Source organism: Pagrus major, chromosome 19, assembly GCF_040436345.1.
Source record: "Pagrus major chromosome 19, Pma_NU_1.0".
NCBI lineage: Eukaryota > Metazoa > Chordata > Actinopteri > Spariformes > Sparidae > Pagrus > Pagrus major.
Window position 1 is genome coordinate 23394017 of NC_133233.1, and position 15774 is coordinate 23409790.

Consider the following 15774-nt stretch of genomic DNA (forward strand, 5'->3'; position numbering starts at 1 on the left):
AAATGTCATGGTGAGTGGGGGGTAATTACCAAGCAATGTATCTGAAATTCCTTTGAAATTAGCCCCCAAGTTACCACTTTAATCACCTCAAAATGTTTTGAAAATCACCCCAATATTATTCAATAATAATACTATTTATAAGCGTTGAATAAATAGCTGGTAATTTCCAAGAAACTTCCAACTAGATTCTGTCTAACCCGCCTCTAAATTGAAGTGTTTCCGAGTTATTGGATGTAATTTCAAACATGTTGCTTTGTAAGTACTGGATCTGTAAAATGAAGTTTTACCCTTTACTCGTTGACTTGGGTGAAGCTTGATCTTGCTTTATGGAGAAAATATTTCCTGGTTTTCAACCTGATTTCCCCGCCAGGTGAAGTAACTGTGAACTATCGCTAACTAGCAGCCTCGCAATGATCACCGCCTTCAGCTTATCACGCACAAAATGTCGAATTCAAAGAAACAAAATTTGGAAATGATAAAAAAGTACAATATTTGCCTCTAAAAAGTATAAAGTTGCATAAAATGAAAACACTCAATAACCTCAAGTTAGGACTTAAACACAGAACCCCCTACATACATAAGAAATAATACATAAAAGTTGTTATGTAAGGTCCCATTCCTGAATGGGCAGTTGGCCAATCAGTTTTCAGGACCCTGTTTCCACAAACATTAAAGATATTTTTCAGGTGACTCTGTGATTAGATTCAAATTCATGCTCATCCTTCAGAAAAAGAGAAATATGCAAAGTTTGGATGTGATGATAAATTAAAGCGAGCAGGATGTGAGTAAACTTCACAGCGAGCAGCAGCTGAAACCTGATCAACAGGATGAAATACGTAATCTTCTCCTCACGCCTTTCATTTAGTGTTCAGTCATCATGTTTGTCCAGTGTTGTCAGTATTATTCCTCCCACTCACATGTGTCACGCCAATAGTCCCAATGATTACATTTGCAACATGCAACACAGCTGATTTAAATCACGAAAACAACACAGACTGCTTGATTTTTATCTTCCACCGCCTCACCTGCTTGTTCATGAATATGTAGATAAAAGGGTTGATGACGGTGGAGAACTTGGCCAGCAGCGACGGCATGATGCTCGCCTCCGGGGGCAGGAAGTCTCGGGGGCCGAAGGTGGAGAGCAGAGCTGCCACTCCGTAAGGCAGCCAGCAGACCAGGTAGCACACCACCATGGTGACGACCATCACCAGCACCCGCTGCTCTCTGCGGCGGGACACCACTGAACTCACGCTGCTGACCTGGCAGAGGAAAAAAAACGGGAAGTGGAGATTTTGAGAATTTGACCCATAAGCTCACAGATATCTTTCAACTGTTCACTAGATTCATCTATGAGGGATGCACGACGTATATTGGGCCAATATTTTTTTATTTATTTATCATTTTCTGGGAAACTGTAGCAGATAAAATGATTGTAATAAATTGTGTTCATTGTTTGAAGCATCTAAACACTCAGATACAGTATGGCATGAACCTTTACAGGTTGTTTGTGATCTGCAATTATACACAAAGAAGGAAAGAGAAGAAGAAGAAGACAGGAAGAAAGAGAAGAAGAAGACGAAGAAGAAGAAAAGAGTGTCAGAAGAAGAAGAAAAAAGAGCGGAAGAAGAAGAAGTGAAGAGTGTCAGAAGAAGAAGAAGAAGAAAAGAGAAGAAGAAGAAGAAGAAGAAGAAGACGAAAAGACAAGAAGAAGAAAAGAGGAGAAGAAGAAGAAGAGGAGTACCTCAAAACTGCACTTGAGTACAGTCATTCAGGAAGTTACCTTCCACTCAACTTTAATCTCATAATTTAATGAATTATTCCAGAAATAATTGCTTATTTTTTTTTCAAAATCTCACAGCTTCTCTCTCAGAATTTTTCCCCCACAGCGGCTTTAATCTTTGTCACAGGATCTTCTGGTGTCTCTTCGTTGTCCATCTCCACTGTGGATCAGTCGGACATTTACATCTCTCTGCCCGCCTGCCAAAGCTAAATGCCAACATTGAACTGCTTGAAGATGCAGCTCCTCCAGCGTCTATTAGATCCAGCTCCAGATAATCCCACTGTACGGGCGCCAACAAGAAAACTCCCAACTTCTTCACAAGAAAGAACCGGCTCCTCTCCCTCTCTTTCATCTGCACATTCGTCTGGGAGGTTTGCCTTATATTGGTCAGTCTCAAATACGTAAGTGGACAATAAATCTATGGGACCGAAATCAGATTCATATGACAACAAAACTGACCTTTTAATCACAAGTGGAGTATCATAGTGGAGGGCGACCAATCCAGCACCTTAAAACAACAAACAGATTTGCCTTCTGTCACCTGGTTTGTATCTACAATGAGCTCCACGAGGAGGAATTTCAAAGCTCTTACATTAATTAAGTCCACTTAAAAACCCGGCCAAACAACTAACTGCTCAGCTGTCTTCGCTCGAGCAGAAAATGGATGAAGTGGACAAAAGGTCAGTGTTTCTTAAATTAAGACTGACTGAACACTGCAGACCAGACCGACATGTCAGTCAAAAAACCAGTTCCTCAAGACGTTTGACAACAAAACCACCACTACAACTGGAAAAAATCCAAAGTTCAGTCTTCTCCACATCACTGTGAAGAGACCTATCAATAAAGTCAATGGCAGACAACTTCCTGCTGTTTGGGTGAAGAACGACATGACTCTCACTCGACACTTTGCTGACTCTTCAATCATACTGGCTCGAGGAGAGACACTCTTTAAAAGCACTTGAACATTAAAAGGTCCAAATATTTCTTAATCTTTCCTGAAACGAGCTCTTGTTTTGGAAGCTATTAATGGTCTGCGTGCCATTCGATTGTGTCTCCATTCCTTCATTACCTTTCTATAAAGTAGTTTTCACTGTTAGTGGCGGGGTACGCCATTCTCGCTCTGGACTGCAGCCGTACCGTTCATGATTTTATCTCATTTAGCTAAGCCTCACTGTTTATAGTTCACCTTTATTATCAGAGCTGTATTAAGTTGCTGCAAATCCAACTTCAAAAAGTTTAAAAATCCTTTAGTTTGATGGGTTGGCTTTTACTACAGCAGTTAAAGGAAATGCAGTGTATTTCTTCGATGGTTAGGGCTGACAGCAATCAGACAAAAGTCATTTCTTTTGCATTTTTTTGTCAGCAGATCAGTTTGAAATGTGGCAAATCACACTTTATTGCCTCACATACACAAGTAAAATTAGTTGTAAAATATGTTTATGGCTTCACTTTTACAGGAAATGGAAGATTCTATTCATTTCACTTGATGTCCAGATCCCAAGGACACCAAAGAACAATCCAATAATTCAAAATAAATGTCTGTAAGTTTGAGATGTACTTGGGCCGAGGAGGTTAAGTGATTCAGCAGATTTAACACTGCAGCCTGCGGTCTCACACACTGCAGTAAAACTACTTTGCAATAAAAAAAAAAAAAAGCCACACACTCCCAGAAAAGGGACAAGTTGCCAATGTCTGCTTCTGCCAGAAACAGATGTTTGTTACACTCTCACACTCACATACAATCAATCCATCACTCAATAAAACAGCACATACTGTAGACAGATCCTCCACAATAACAGAATAACACCAGAACTGAATCCATTACATTTTTCATTTCCAGGAGCTGCAAACGCTCAAGTGACATTTGAACCCAAACAATCAAATCCATCTTCTGCCAACAGAAATACTGCATTAAATATTCATTAATATGACAATGCAATTTACACTTTTCAATTAAAACACATGAGCGAGGCAGGGAGAGGCAGAATGAGAGAGTCGGACCATAGAGTTTTGTTAAAGTTAATAATTTAAACTTGGATGTAATTTTTAAAAAAAAGTCTCACTGGCAAACTTCCATTATTACGAACGTCACTGATGCCTGTGAAGTTTAGCTTATTCTCCACTCAAAGAGTAAAGCATCAGTAACAAGTAACAGAGTTAAAAACACACAAAGATGCCATATTTGAGACGTACCTCACATTAACTTTCATATTTCTCTTTCTTACTGACGTTTTTGGAAAGACGTGTTCGGAGTTTTTCCAAATAAGATGAGAAGGTTACTATATATAAAAACATATCCAAAATACGGCAGTTCAATGTTTCTGATGACGTTGAAAGGACCTCAACAGAAGAGCCAGAATTAAATTAGTCGTCTTTTTTGACGTATCCTCACTCTGGAGGAGAGAGTTAGGTGCAGAGCTCAGAGATAACTTTTAAACTTTTGGGATTAAATTTTGGGATTCATCTTCACTCCTATATATCAACCTGACTGCAGCAGCGATCCGCGGAGGTGACCTCCATTATCGGGTGTTTATGTTCTGTACTGTTGACTGTTGTTTTAGTTTAATTCACGTTACGCTTCGCCGACTTCCACATTCGCCGACTTCCTTCCCTCACACTCTGACTCTATCCCAGAAGTTAGAGCGACAGGATTTCTCTGGTTTTGAACATTGTTGGGAACATCTGGGATAATTTAAGTACACAACTAAACAAAATACTGTATATAATAAAGGTGCAGTTGTTTTTTTAAAGGTGAAAACTGTTTAACTTACAGAAAAAAAGTATCTGTATGTCTATTAAGCAGCAATGGATGTTCAAGGATGTTCTGTTATCCATGAACTGATAAATGGTGGATGTTAAGTAACACATGAATTTTGTCAGAAGGTCTAAATCAGATGACAAACAAGTAAACAGCTGCCGGCTGTAGTCATTTGTCATTTTGATTGGTTGCCAATTTTCGAAGAATGCCAGTTTTATCTTATATCAGCCAGCCAGTGCGCAGACAACAGGGAGAGAGAGGACAAAAGAATGATAACCCTCATCCCTGAAGGATTTTGGTCTGGCTCTCTTTATTTGCATTTATTTGTTAACTTCAATAATCGGAGGCCAACACTGAGCTCAGAGGACCGTTAGTGACACAAGAGGAGGACACTGGGCCGGACCGTGTGGTGAATGCAAAATGAGCTTGTTGGGGTTTCAGGTTAGACCTGCAAGTTTTGTTTGTGTCGTGTTGTGGCTAGTTTGTACATGGAGTCACAAGGTCTAGAGGTGATTAAACCATCTGTTTTGACCCACAAAACACAAAAACACACAATCAAACAAGCAAAAACTGAGTCTTGAACTCATCTATAGTATATTTTTCAAGGGCTTCCAAATGCTTTGAAGCTTGTCATAATCTACGCCCCAAGTCAGTATTCAAATGAAGGATACTGATTCAAGGTGGAGACGTTCAAACTTACATCAGCTGCACCGAAAACGTTTAGGTTTAGTCTCAAACCCTGCGTGTTGTATCACATTCACATGACATGTTTATGACCTGACTTTCAGATCAGGATGTGGAGGGGATGGAGGTGGAGGTCAAGCCATGAAGGATAACAAGCCAGTGACCACTGTTCAAGACTGCGTTCCAACATTTGTAAGTGTGAAACCACTGGATAGTTTTGATGACAGACCACGATGTTTTGACATTTGTAGCCGCTGGATATTTTTAAGGAGACCTTTTCCAGGCCTGTTCGTGGCAACAACGACGATTTTTGACGGTGAGACGATAATCGCCAGCTGTGTTGTCGCGACAAAACCAGGTGTTCTTACTGAGACCTCGGGAAATCTTCAGCTATGTGTCTCTGGCAACCAAAGAAAGTATTTCAAGTCAAAAAATGATGTTTCAATCAATCATCAAAAATTGAACCTAAAGAAACTTAAAGTTGCGACAGATCCTCGGTTTGCAGAAAAGTACCAACATTTATTCTGCCGTCTGAGTTGGAGCTCGAGGTTGTGGCATTGGCTGATGTCTCGCCTCCTTTTCCTCGTTTCTCATTTGAATCATAAGAACATGAATAAAAGAAAACGCACATAGCTACTCCCACGCTCCTTGTCAAAGCTTCAAATATTCATGTAATTGTTACGGAGGTTTTGAAGCCCCAAAATTGGTTTTCAGGACAGCCCTACATTTTTCAGACCTGTATTACAAAAAGACCTTAATGCAATGACAAAAGTGAAAGGTGACAGGAAGTTCAAAAAGGTTTCGAGTCTCTGCAGGTTGAATTTCATACTCACAATGAAATGAATTTAAACCAAAGACTTTTAGCTGTTGAGAAACCTTAAGGATATTAATCTGTATGACCCAAATAATATCTCCTGAGAGCGAGAGGAGCTTGAATGTGCTGATGTTAAGACAGCCAGCTCTTCCATCAGGTCTCAATCTTTGAGCTTTCAAAGTTTGAACAATGATCTGCTGAACTAAATCTTCCCTCACGTGTTACTCTGAGCAGACTGTGCCCTCTCAATCCTGGTGACGGCTGCTGCATCAGCTGTCGGGGATGTCAGACGAATATTTCAGGCCTCGGCATCGACTACCTGGAGTCATTCTTAATGGCAGAGTACAGAGGATGTGGCAAAAAGTATAATTTCTTACAATGTGTGACAGTTTCAGATCAATAATGGGCCAGCCGCTGCTCCATCATCTGGCTGGCTCGCCAAAAATCAGCACCAAGGGTTAAAAGGTATTTGAAAGAGTAGCATTCAGTCAGGGCTGTTTGTGATGCAGAGGCGTCTCTACAAAGTGTGAAAAACCTTCAGAGCAAAAATGATAAAGGTCAGTTTGTTAAATAAATAGTTTGACATTTTGGGAGGAAGGCTCATTTGCTTTTTTGCCGAGAGTTAGATGAGAAGATCGATACCACTCTCATATCTGCATGCAAAATATAAAGCTGGAGACAGCAGGCGATTAGATTAGCTTATCGTAGCTTGATGCAAAGACATTTTTACTTTTTGGCTTCTGTACAGATTAAACAAACATGTTTTTTATGATCTTTAGAGGAGCCGTTTGCTTACACAGATTGTTTAACTTCTGAATTTTGCTCAGCTTTAATACAAAGCCGCTGTAAGTGATTTTGTTTGTATAAAGTAAGCATTTAATAGCTCTATATTCCAACTGTTTGGTCATTAACACGTGTCTCTCTTCCACCTGTTCATGCAGTAAAACAGAAAATAGGACAGGAAGTTAACTACAACAATGACAATGACAGCTTTCTCTGGCTTCATGTTTACCTGACAGATATGAGACCACCCACTGAGCAAAAACATATCCAAAAGACGTCAAATCAACGTGACAGGAACAGGAACGGTTAATGCTCAACACAGGTAACCCAGACCTACGAGCAAGCCTAATGTTGTTATCATCAAACTAACCATGTAGTTAAAGACGTACTTATGTGCATATTTTATTTTAAAGTTCCTTTAAACAATAGTTAAACAACATTAATTCAAATTAAAAACTTTAGCATGGTGGCCCACTTTTACCAAGGGCAAATTTCCTATTCAGCCTCCATGTGCAGTAATCCTACACAAAAGACCCGTAGAGGTGGAAAGTCTACGGCGTGATTGTTCATCAGACTGAAGGGAAGGACAACGGAGACAAGATGTGTACATTGCTGTGCAGAAGCAGAGGCTGAAAGTCCATCCTGAATCTTAAGTCTATGCCACATATTGACCAAACTGACGGAGGAGCCCCAGAGCTGCCCGGGAGCCCTGAAACACGGCAAAGATTATAGATGTTTATTAAATCCAAGCTGCTGTTGAGGAGAAGTTATAAAAGTTTCTGTGGTGCAGCAATATCAATAGAAACTGTGAATCTTGTCAGCAAAAGCTTCTTTCACTTTATACATAACTTAACATGTTTTTATGGACAAGCACTCTGCCACTTTGTCCATCTGAGAGAAAACAAGATAGGATAAAGTAGCTGTTGTTGCTGAAGTCAGCAATAAACCAAGATTGGTGTAAACCAGAGGGACAGACGGAGATAGGAGTGAGAGTCCCAGGATGAGGTACGGTGTCAGTATAAACTCAATGATGTTGTCAGAAAAGTATACCTTCACAGTTATTAGCGGCGTCTAAGCCCCTCAGGTGACGTAAAGGTACAAATTCAACGTTGTGTCCAGAGACGACCGCTCGAAGCTTGATTGAATTGAACGTAACTTGCACGCCGAGTCTGCCAAGCTTTGGCTCTTCGCAAATTGTTTAAGTAGTGTGCTCGGGGCTTTAGAAAGAGCAGTTCTTTGAGTCTCTTTATTTCATTAGCTTTTTGCAAATGTGTGAAACTGTATCTCATTCCACATGAACTGTGTAGCAACCTAGCATTTAAAGCTAGCTGGGTTGTAGCCGACAGTCTCCGGCAAGAGTTTAAAAGCTGTTTTTGTCAACATCTGTGTAAACTACATTGAAATTAAAAGGTGTTCCCATATTTTTAACACTTTTAACACTAAAATATCTGTATTTAGGATGTATATTTATTTATTTATTTAACATAATTTACTCTTTTGATGAGACACTATTAAAAAACGCTATAATGGAGCAGATGAGTTGCTGTTGTGTTACAAGCACTGCTGAACATGTAATCACTTACAAATACAAGCCATTAGTCTCAAACCGTGATATGAAATAAGGAAACAAATCACATCATTCAGACAGAGAAATTCGGCAAGATTATTTTTTAATAACAGTAAAAATGACTATGAATACCAAATAAAAATCAAATAAAGCTCACAGCAAAGAGGAAAAACTGCTGAAGCCTGAACAAACCCTGCTCCTCCGCTACGTTTCTTGCTCTTGTACGGTGTCAGGTTTCAATATACAGTTACACACACATATACACGAGAGATTAAATCACATTCTGCAAAACTCAGGGAATGAGTTTCAATGTGTGTGTGCAGAAAAATGCATGCTGTGTAAGCAGGGGATTATCCTCCTCCCAGGTAACCTTACACCTAGGCCGCTGAGACACAACAGCACACACACGCACTCAAACACACACTCAAACAGACAGCAGCGCAAAATTAAACACACTCCCTCGCTGATGCCAATCTTGATCACCTTGAGCGTTTTCTCTTGTCTTTTTTTCCGAAGAAACACGTTGGCGTTAATTAACCATTTTGCCAAAAGATCTTCACACGCCGACAGATTAGAAAATCATCACATCGTAACAAAAGCCGCGGAAACAATTAGGATTGTTATCTGCTCATTAACTGAAGTTGTTATCGGTATGATTCTTGTTTGCAGATTCTGGCAACATGTTGTTTTAATGAGTTGAGTCAATTATCAGTTGGGTAATTTGGATGATGTAAAAACCCGGAAGTGGTTTTCCCAGTCGCTGTGACTTTTGCATGTTGTGCAATGAGCCACACAACGCGTGAGACGAGGGCAGTCATCTGTCTGCCTTCAGGCTCGCTGACGACTCTGCAGAAATGATGCTTTATCAACAGAGAAAATCAGCTTTCCCAACCTGCATATCGCTTTAATATTTGTTTATTCTCAGCAGCTCAGCAGTTCATTTGATGCGGCCAAGAGAAATGACACAAATGTCACTGAACTGGTTTACCTAAAGTTTAGTAAATCAATGGACTACAGTAAGTCATGTCCATGTTTGTTTTTGTGGTGTTTTCTTGTTCTCCTCACGAGCCCACTCTTCCCTCCACACCTGTCTTGTATCTGTTCAGGTAGCTCAGCCCTGTTACCTGAGTTCTTCCCCAGTGTGCCTTCCCTCCACACCTGCACTGCATCTCCTTTATCAGCCTTCCCTCTTCCCGGTGTTTCCCCGTTTCTAGTGTTTTTCCGTTCATTACCCTCACCCGTGTTTCTCCGCCTCGCTTCACCTGCACCTCATCCCCACGTTTATTTAGTTTGTATTTAGGTCAAGTCTTTTGTTCGGTCATCGTCGAGTCATCTGTTGAGTTTCTGTGATCCTGCCATGTTTGCCTGTTCCAGCCGTTGTCCCCTGATAAACTTCATCCATTGATATTTCTGCCTGCCGTCTGGAAACGGGTTGGTCGCCATCCAAAAGTGTCAGTATCCGATGAATCTTTGAGCAATGGCTTATAATTTATATAAGTGCAAATACTTTGTCACCACTACTTCAGTAGTTTATTTAACTTTTTTTCTTTTACTCCCTTCGTTTTAACACATATATGAACTTTCTACAACATTTTCAAAATAGGCTTGTTACTTTTTACTTAGTTTTAATACAATTGAGAAAAAAAGACGCAACAAGATGGAAACAGACAGCCTGCAGCCCTCTGCCTGGATTTTCTTATTTTCTCACTTTGTTGCTGCTTTACGAACCCAAAATGACGTCCTGGGAATGAGACTCAAGAATCAAATATCTTTGTGGTGCGTTCAGGAACAGCTTGGACAAATCTTACTGATTCTACATTCAAGTTTGATAGTCTTTGAATTATATTAATACGACGTGAGGTTCAGTTAGCTTTGCACAGAAATGGCCTTCAGAGGGATACTTTTTACTTTGAGTACATTTCAGAGCCTGTACTTTATTACTTTTACTAGATAATTTATCTGTAAAGAGTATTCTCCTGTCCATCAAATCCACAAAAAACACAAGAACACTCATCAACCTCGACCTTGAATATTTTTGTGAAAAGGAAAGTGAGGCTGTTGTGACTTGGTGTCGACCATATCTAGGTCTGCATTAAAAGAAACTGAGGGGAAAACAAGTGTCTGGCTGCCTGCCTGATAAGGAAAAAAATCACAGCCATGACTCTTCCACGGTCTCAACCATCCCCTCTCTGTTTACTCCTCTATCTCCTCTTCTCTACGCCTACAGGGATCCATCAACATACAGAACATGCCACCGTCTTAATCCGACACTGACAGGGAAGCAAGATGCTGAGAGACTTCTCACCACATCTGGCTCTGTTTTCTTCACTTTAATTAATTCAGAACGAGTCATCGGCTAAATAACTGAAGTCTGGAGAGCGGCTTTCTCTCTCTGTTCCTCTTCCGATGATCTAAAGGCGTTTAATGACAAATTACAGCAGATGTGAATTCATCAAATGAACAAACGCAAATGAGAAAATTGCCCAAATTAATTTCAGGTGTCTGGTACGATCGCTAATGAGAAATCGCGTTGTGCATAAGAACTTTCACTTATCTCCTTCTCCACTGCAGGAAGTGACTGTTCTGTTAACTTAAATCGCCAATTTTTGAGTGAAGCCGACGCTTTGTTCTCTTTCATAATCTTTGTTGCATCACATGAATGTCTTCCAGGAAGTCCCTGACAGATTTATCCCTTGAAGTGGTTTGAAGATGATTAGACTGTGACCCGCAAGTCATCTGACGTCAAACTGTCTAAACTGTGAAGTGCTGAAAATAACTATTACAAGAGTTTGTTACTACGACTGTTCCAGGAACATGTTGTAGCAAATTGCTTCACTGCAATGGAGAAAGATCGTGAACTGGAACCGGTCGCCATATTCTTCCTGAAAAAAGCCTGATCAAACTGTGAAACAAGGCAGTGCTGATCCGATTGGACCATTATCCTGTTCATCGTCTCTCTAAATGATAATGTTTGTTAGCAGCTGGCCGCCTTACTGTTGTCTTGTTTCAAAACCGAGGCTCTAATTCCCCATATCCCGAGTTGGGAACACGTTTTTCCGACTTCGGTGTGTTCATGTGCTTCCTGTGGGAATGTGGGAGCAACATGGATGCCAAAAAGTAGTTTCGCGCAGAGCATTTAAACAACACGTTGACATCTGTTTCCAGTATTTGAGCGCCAAACATGACTTTGGTAAAAGTTCCTTACCATCAACGCAATCTTTACTTTCATCAGCCGTGTTTAAGCATCCTATGACGTCAACTCTGCAACGTTGCCTGGTTTTTCCGATTATTCCGACAGCACCTGAATGCATGGCTAGCCTAAACTAGGCACTGCCCAATGGTCTGGTGGGGTGCAGTGGGGTGCACCTTTTGAGCCCAACAGAGTACTGCAGCCCTTTTAATGTTTTCTTTGGTCATGTAGCACCGATTTCAAAAATATGTCTTTCTACTGCCCAGTTTCATGCAAGGGCCATCTCTCAAGTTGTGAAATACTCCTTTCAACAGCCCAGGTTAACCATCTTTGTTTAGCATGCAAAGTAAAGCTCAAAATGTGGAGGATTTTGCTCCTAACCAATCTCGATGTTGATTGACACCACCGGTCCTCTGTGATTAACAGAAATATCGACGCAGCACATTCGACAAAATGCTTCTTTCCTTTCAAACTTTCCATAAGAAACAGGAATCCTCCTCCTCAGGACATCTAAAATCTCCTCTCCATTTCTCTGTGCAGCGCTCACTCACTGACGAGGACACTGTACAGTGCCAGAAACAGGTTATGATATCTAAAAGGAGAAAAGGAGTGTGGAGAAATACAGGAGAACCGTGACCCCGGGAGGAAACCAGGAGAGGGCAATGAAAAATGGGTCAGCAAGTATGAGGAGGAGAAAATGAAGAAGTGCTCCAACCATTTGTGTAATCTTCTTTTCCATTTTGCGACACTGAGGGCGTTTCAATCTATCTCACACTTTCTTTTCTACTAAGTCAAGTCAAATTTATTTCTATAGCACATTTAAAATGCCATGAGTTGAGCAAAGAATTTTTCAAAGCCAAAGAAAATAAGGTCAACAGAACAGACGAGAAATAAATCACTCATAAACACACAGACCTCAAGATAAAATCCCTGAACACTGCAAAAACGAGTAAAACAAACATGATGAGAGTCTGTTAAGCAGCAGCAGTACAATTTTGACCAAAAGCCAAAGAAAAAAGTAGAGTCTTGAGCTGTGCCTCGTTATTTTTAACATATTCGTCACTGTTTAATCGAGAAACCGCTTCTGCGTGATGGCAGGGTGCAGAGACCCAGAGAGACGCGGCACATGAACCAGCAAATGGTGTGGCAAATTAAATTCTTGTGCCAACAGCATCAACACGTCAACATCCAGGTCTCACAGAGATTCATGGCTGTGAACGAACACATTTAACCAGCAGAAGACATACGACACACAACCAAAACACTGAGGAGAGCCTTAATTCTTATATACGCTCTGTATGCATGTAGATTCACCCCCAAAAAACAAAAAAGATCATTTATCATCAGGCAAAAACAAGAAGCTACACTTTCAGAAGAACAAGGACAGCTCAGACAGCTGCCACCCGAAGTCGTACATACAGAAACGCAGGTCAGTTTAGTCTTCTGTAACTTCTGTAGCCGTGAGTAATGGCTGTGCCTCGTGACACAATAACTGCATTGATGTTGGGAGAGGACACTGTCAATGTGCAATTTAGAGTTTTCAAGGACCGTACTGATGTTCTGGCCCGTGATGATGACCGGTCATCAAGCGGGTCATCGTCTCATTGTGTGCAGAGAAGCGCTTCTTGGCCGCTCGCTTGAAATCAGGCCACTTTTGAGTTCGTGGCTGTAAGCTCGTGGCTGTGAACTCGCGGCGTTCACCGCTTCTGTCACTTTCTGCCGTTTCACTAGCTTCATTTCGTTGCCTCCAACTAAAACTCTCTTTCGTCTGTAAGTCATTACTTAAAGTTCACAGTCTGTGAAATTACCCTTTCAGTTCTTCAACTGCTTCTTTGCTTCTAACATTTCTCCTCAACACTAAACTAAATTCTGGCCCCTTTATATGCAAACCAGGTGTTTGAGGGTGTTTTTAGAGCCATTTATGGTAAATCGTGGGGTTCGGGTTCAATCCCGGGATGATTGGGATGTATGAAGACGTACATACGTTGTGCGTGTACACAGATTTGTACACAGAGTTTCATACATTTGCCGCAGGTATTTTAAAAATGTTAGCAGACACACTATGAAGACACACACTCAGTCACACAAGGCTAAATGCAGAGTTTTTCTCCCCTGTGATTAGCTGCCGGTGGGTGTGGAAGGTCTGTAGCCGTGAGGTCTAATGAAGCTCCTCAGCGCAGTTAAATGAAGACAGTTGTCTGTAATCATGTCATTAACACCAGCCGGTAGAAGAAACCTGCTGCTCTCGTCTCCCGCTGCGTAATACCTGCTATTTTCAGCTTTCTGACTCAGAAGGTGCACTGTGTAGTTTTAATCAGAAGATGAAGATCTTCACTGACTAAATAATCAAACTCTTTGTTTTCATGACAAAAAACTGAACAGTTTCATACTGTTTCTACTTTGTTTATATGTGGCGGACCCTGCCACCTTTCTAGCTTCAATCAGGGTTGCGGGGACCTTTTATTTTCCTCTGAGAACAGCTTGTTTATTCAGTTATGGTAAGATATTATTATAAATATTAAAATTCTGAGTTTAGATTTCTTCTCCAAAACTACATGTTTACAATATTAACGAGGTAGCCGAAGTAGCATCTCTTTAAATTAGTTTATTTTATGTTTATTCCACCTGTTAATTACCGTTCACCGGCTGTTGTGTTGATGTTTTCTTCTTTCCTTCAGTAAAAGCTACTTGAGCAAAGATGAAACAGAATAATTCAGACGTCGGACGTGTTATTTGTATTTTGAAATAGTTTTGACCCCAAAAGAAGAATTATTAAATGATTTAAAGTTTAATCTTCCAACAGTATCAGCCGACTCAAAGCACTGGCAATTTCTTATATTCTTATTTAACTGTTGCTCAAAGGCGTTTTCATTTGTCAGTCTGTTTGAACCACTCAACACTGTTTTACTCTCCATGTCCACAAGACTTTTCAAAAATTTAACCATCTGACTACCAAATCAAGCTTTTATGGCAGGTGATCCCAAACTTTTGAAGAGTAGTGTACTGAAACGTGAACTCTTAGCACACAGCCTACAAAACTTTAACATATAATTTGAGTCTCAGGTGGGAGAAGGTGGAACCACATGCACGAGACGGCAGACAGGGATATGAAGTATATTAGGATGAACGGCTGGGACAGGCAAACACGGCAGGATCAGGGAAACTCAACAGACGACCCGGCAAAGACTGGACTTAAATACAAACTAAACTAAGGAGGGGATGAGGTGCAGGTGGAGTGAGGTGGAGAAACACAGGGAACAGGGAAGGAGCTGATGAAGGAGATCAGTGCTGGTGTGGAGCACAAGAAAACAGGAGGGAAAGTGCAGAAGACTCCACAAAAACCTAGAAAACACACAAAACACACGTATAATGAAACTAAAATGACAGTTTCCTGTTTCACTGCGATCTCCAGTCGTCTGCAACAGATTCACAAGTCACGGATCATCTTTTTCCACTTCGACTTGCGCTGGGTTTGGACACGAAGGAGCTGTTTCATCACTATATCGAATACGTGTTCACGCTTAAATGTAGCGTTGCTCTCATACACCAAGGCTGCATTTTAAATCAGGCTCGAAGCAAAGAAAATATCAATAAACCAAAAATCCAGCAGGTACAGAACGAGTCCACAGATCCAAATCTATACGGATGCTTTTATAATTTAGTTATCAGTCACACTCACTGACTTCCATCCCCCTGTTCTGAACAAGAATATGAATATCCTGGGGTTTTTTTGTACTTGCTGGATGTCAAATCGGGCTGCAGCGACTTCTAATTCAAGCTCAGTTTAGCTTTCTATCCACTTTCTCTCCTTATTCCTCAAACAGAAGTTTGAACCAGTCAATGTTGGAGGCAGGTGAGAGGAGAAACAGAGAGCGAAATCAAACCTGAACCCAAACTTACATCATTATTAGGGCAACATGTGAACTCACAGTGCACCACACACGTCTGTCAAACTTTCACCTGCCAAGTGCCGCCGTTAAAGTTTGAAAAGCTCCTAGTTTGCTCAAAATGAAGATTTTTTTCAGGACTACCTGACGGGAGCAGACAGGATATTTTTACCGGTTCAGCAGCAATTTGCCAGGATTTCAATTCCAGCTGTCATCCAGATATTCAATCATGTTTTAACCTCTCTTGTTCCCACTGTTCCTGCACAGAGATGTAAATTACATTCGGGAAATAAAAAAAAAATCTCACAGTG

The 15774-nt window shown here is 40.8% G+C and overlaps 1 protein-coding gene across 1 annotated transcript in view; it reads right to left on the reverse strand.

Annotated features, from left to right (window-relative positions):
- Positions 1-15774, reverse strand: part of tmtopsb (teleost multiple tissue opsin b) — a 33273-nt gene that overhangs the window by 5789 nt on the left and 11710 nt on the right. Inside the window, exon 3 of the mRNA XM_073488551.1 lies at positions 1026-1259. Coding sequence (XP_073344652.1) covers positions 1026-1259 — 234 coding nt within the window. The remainder of the gene's footprint in view (positions 1-1025; positions 1260-15774) is intronic.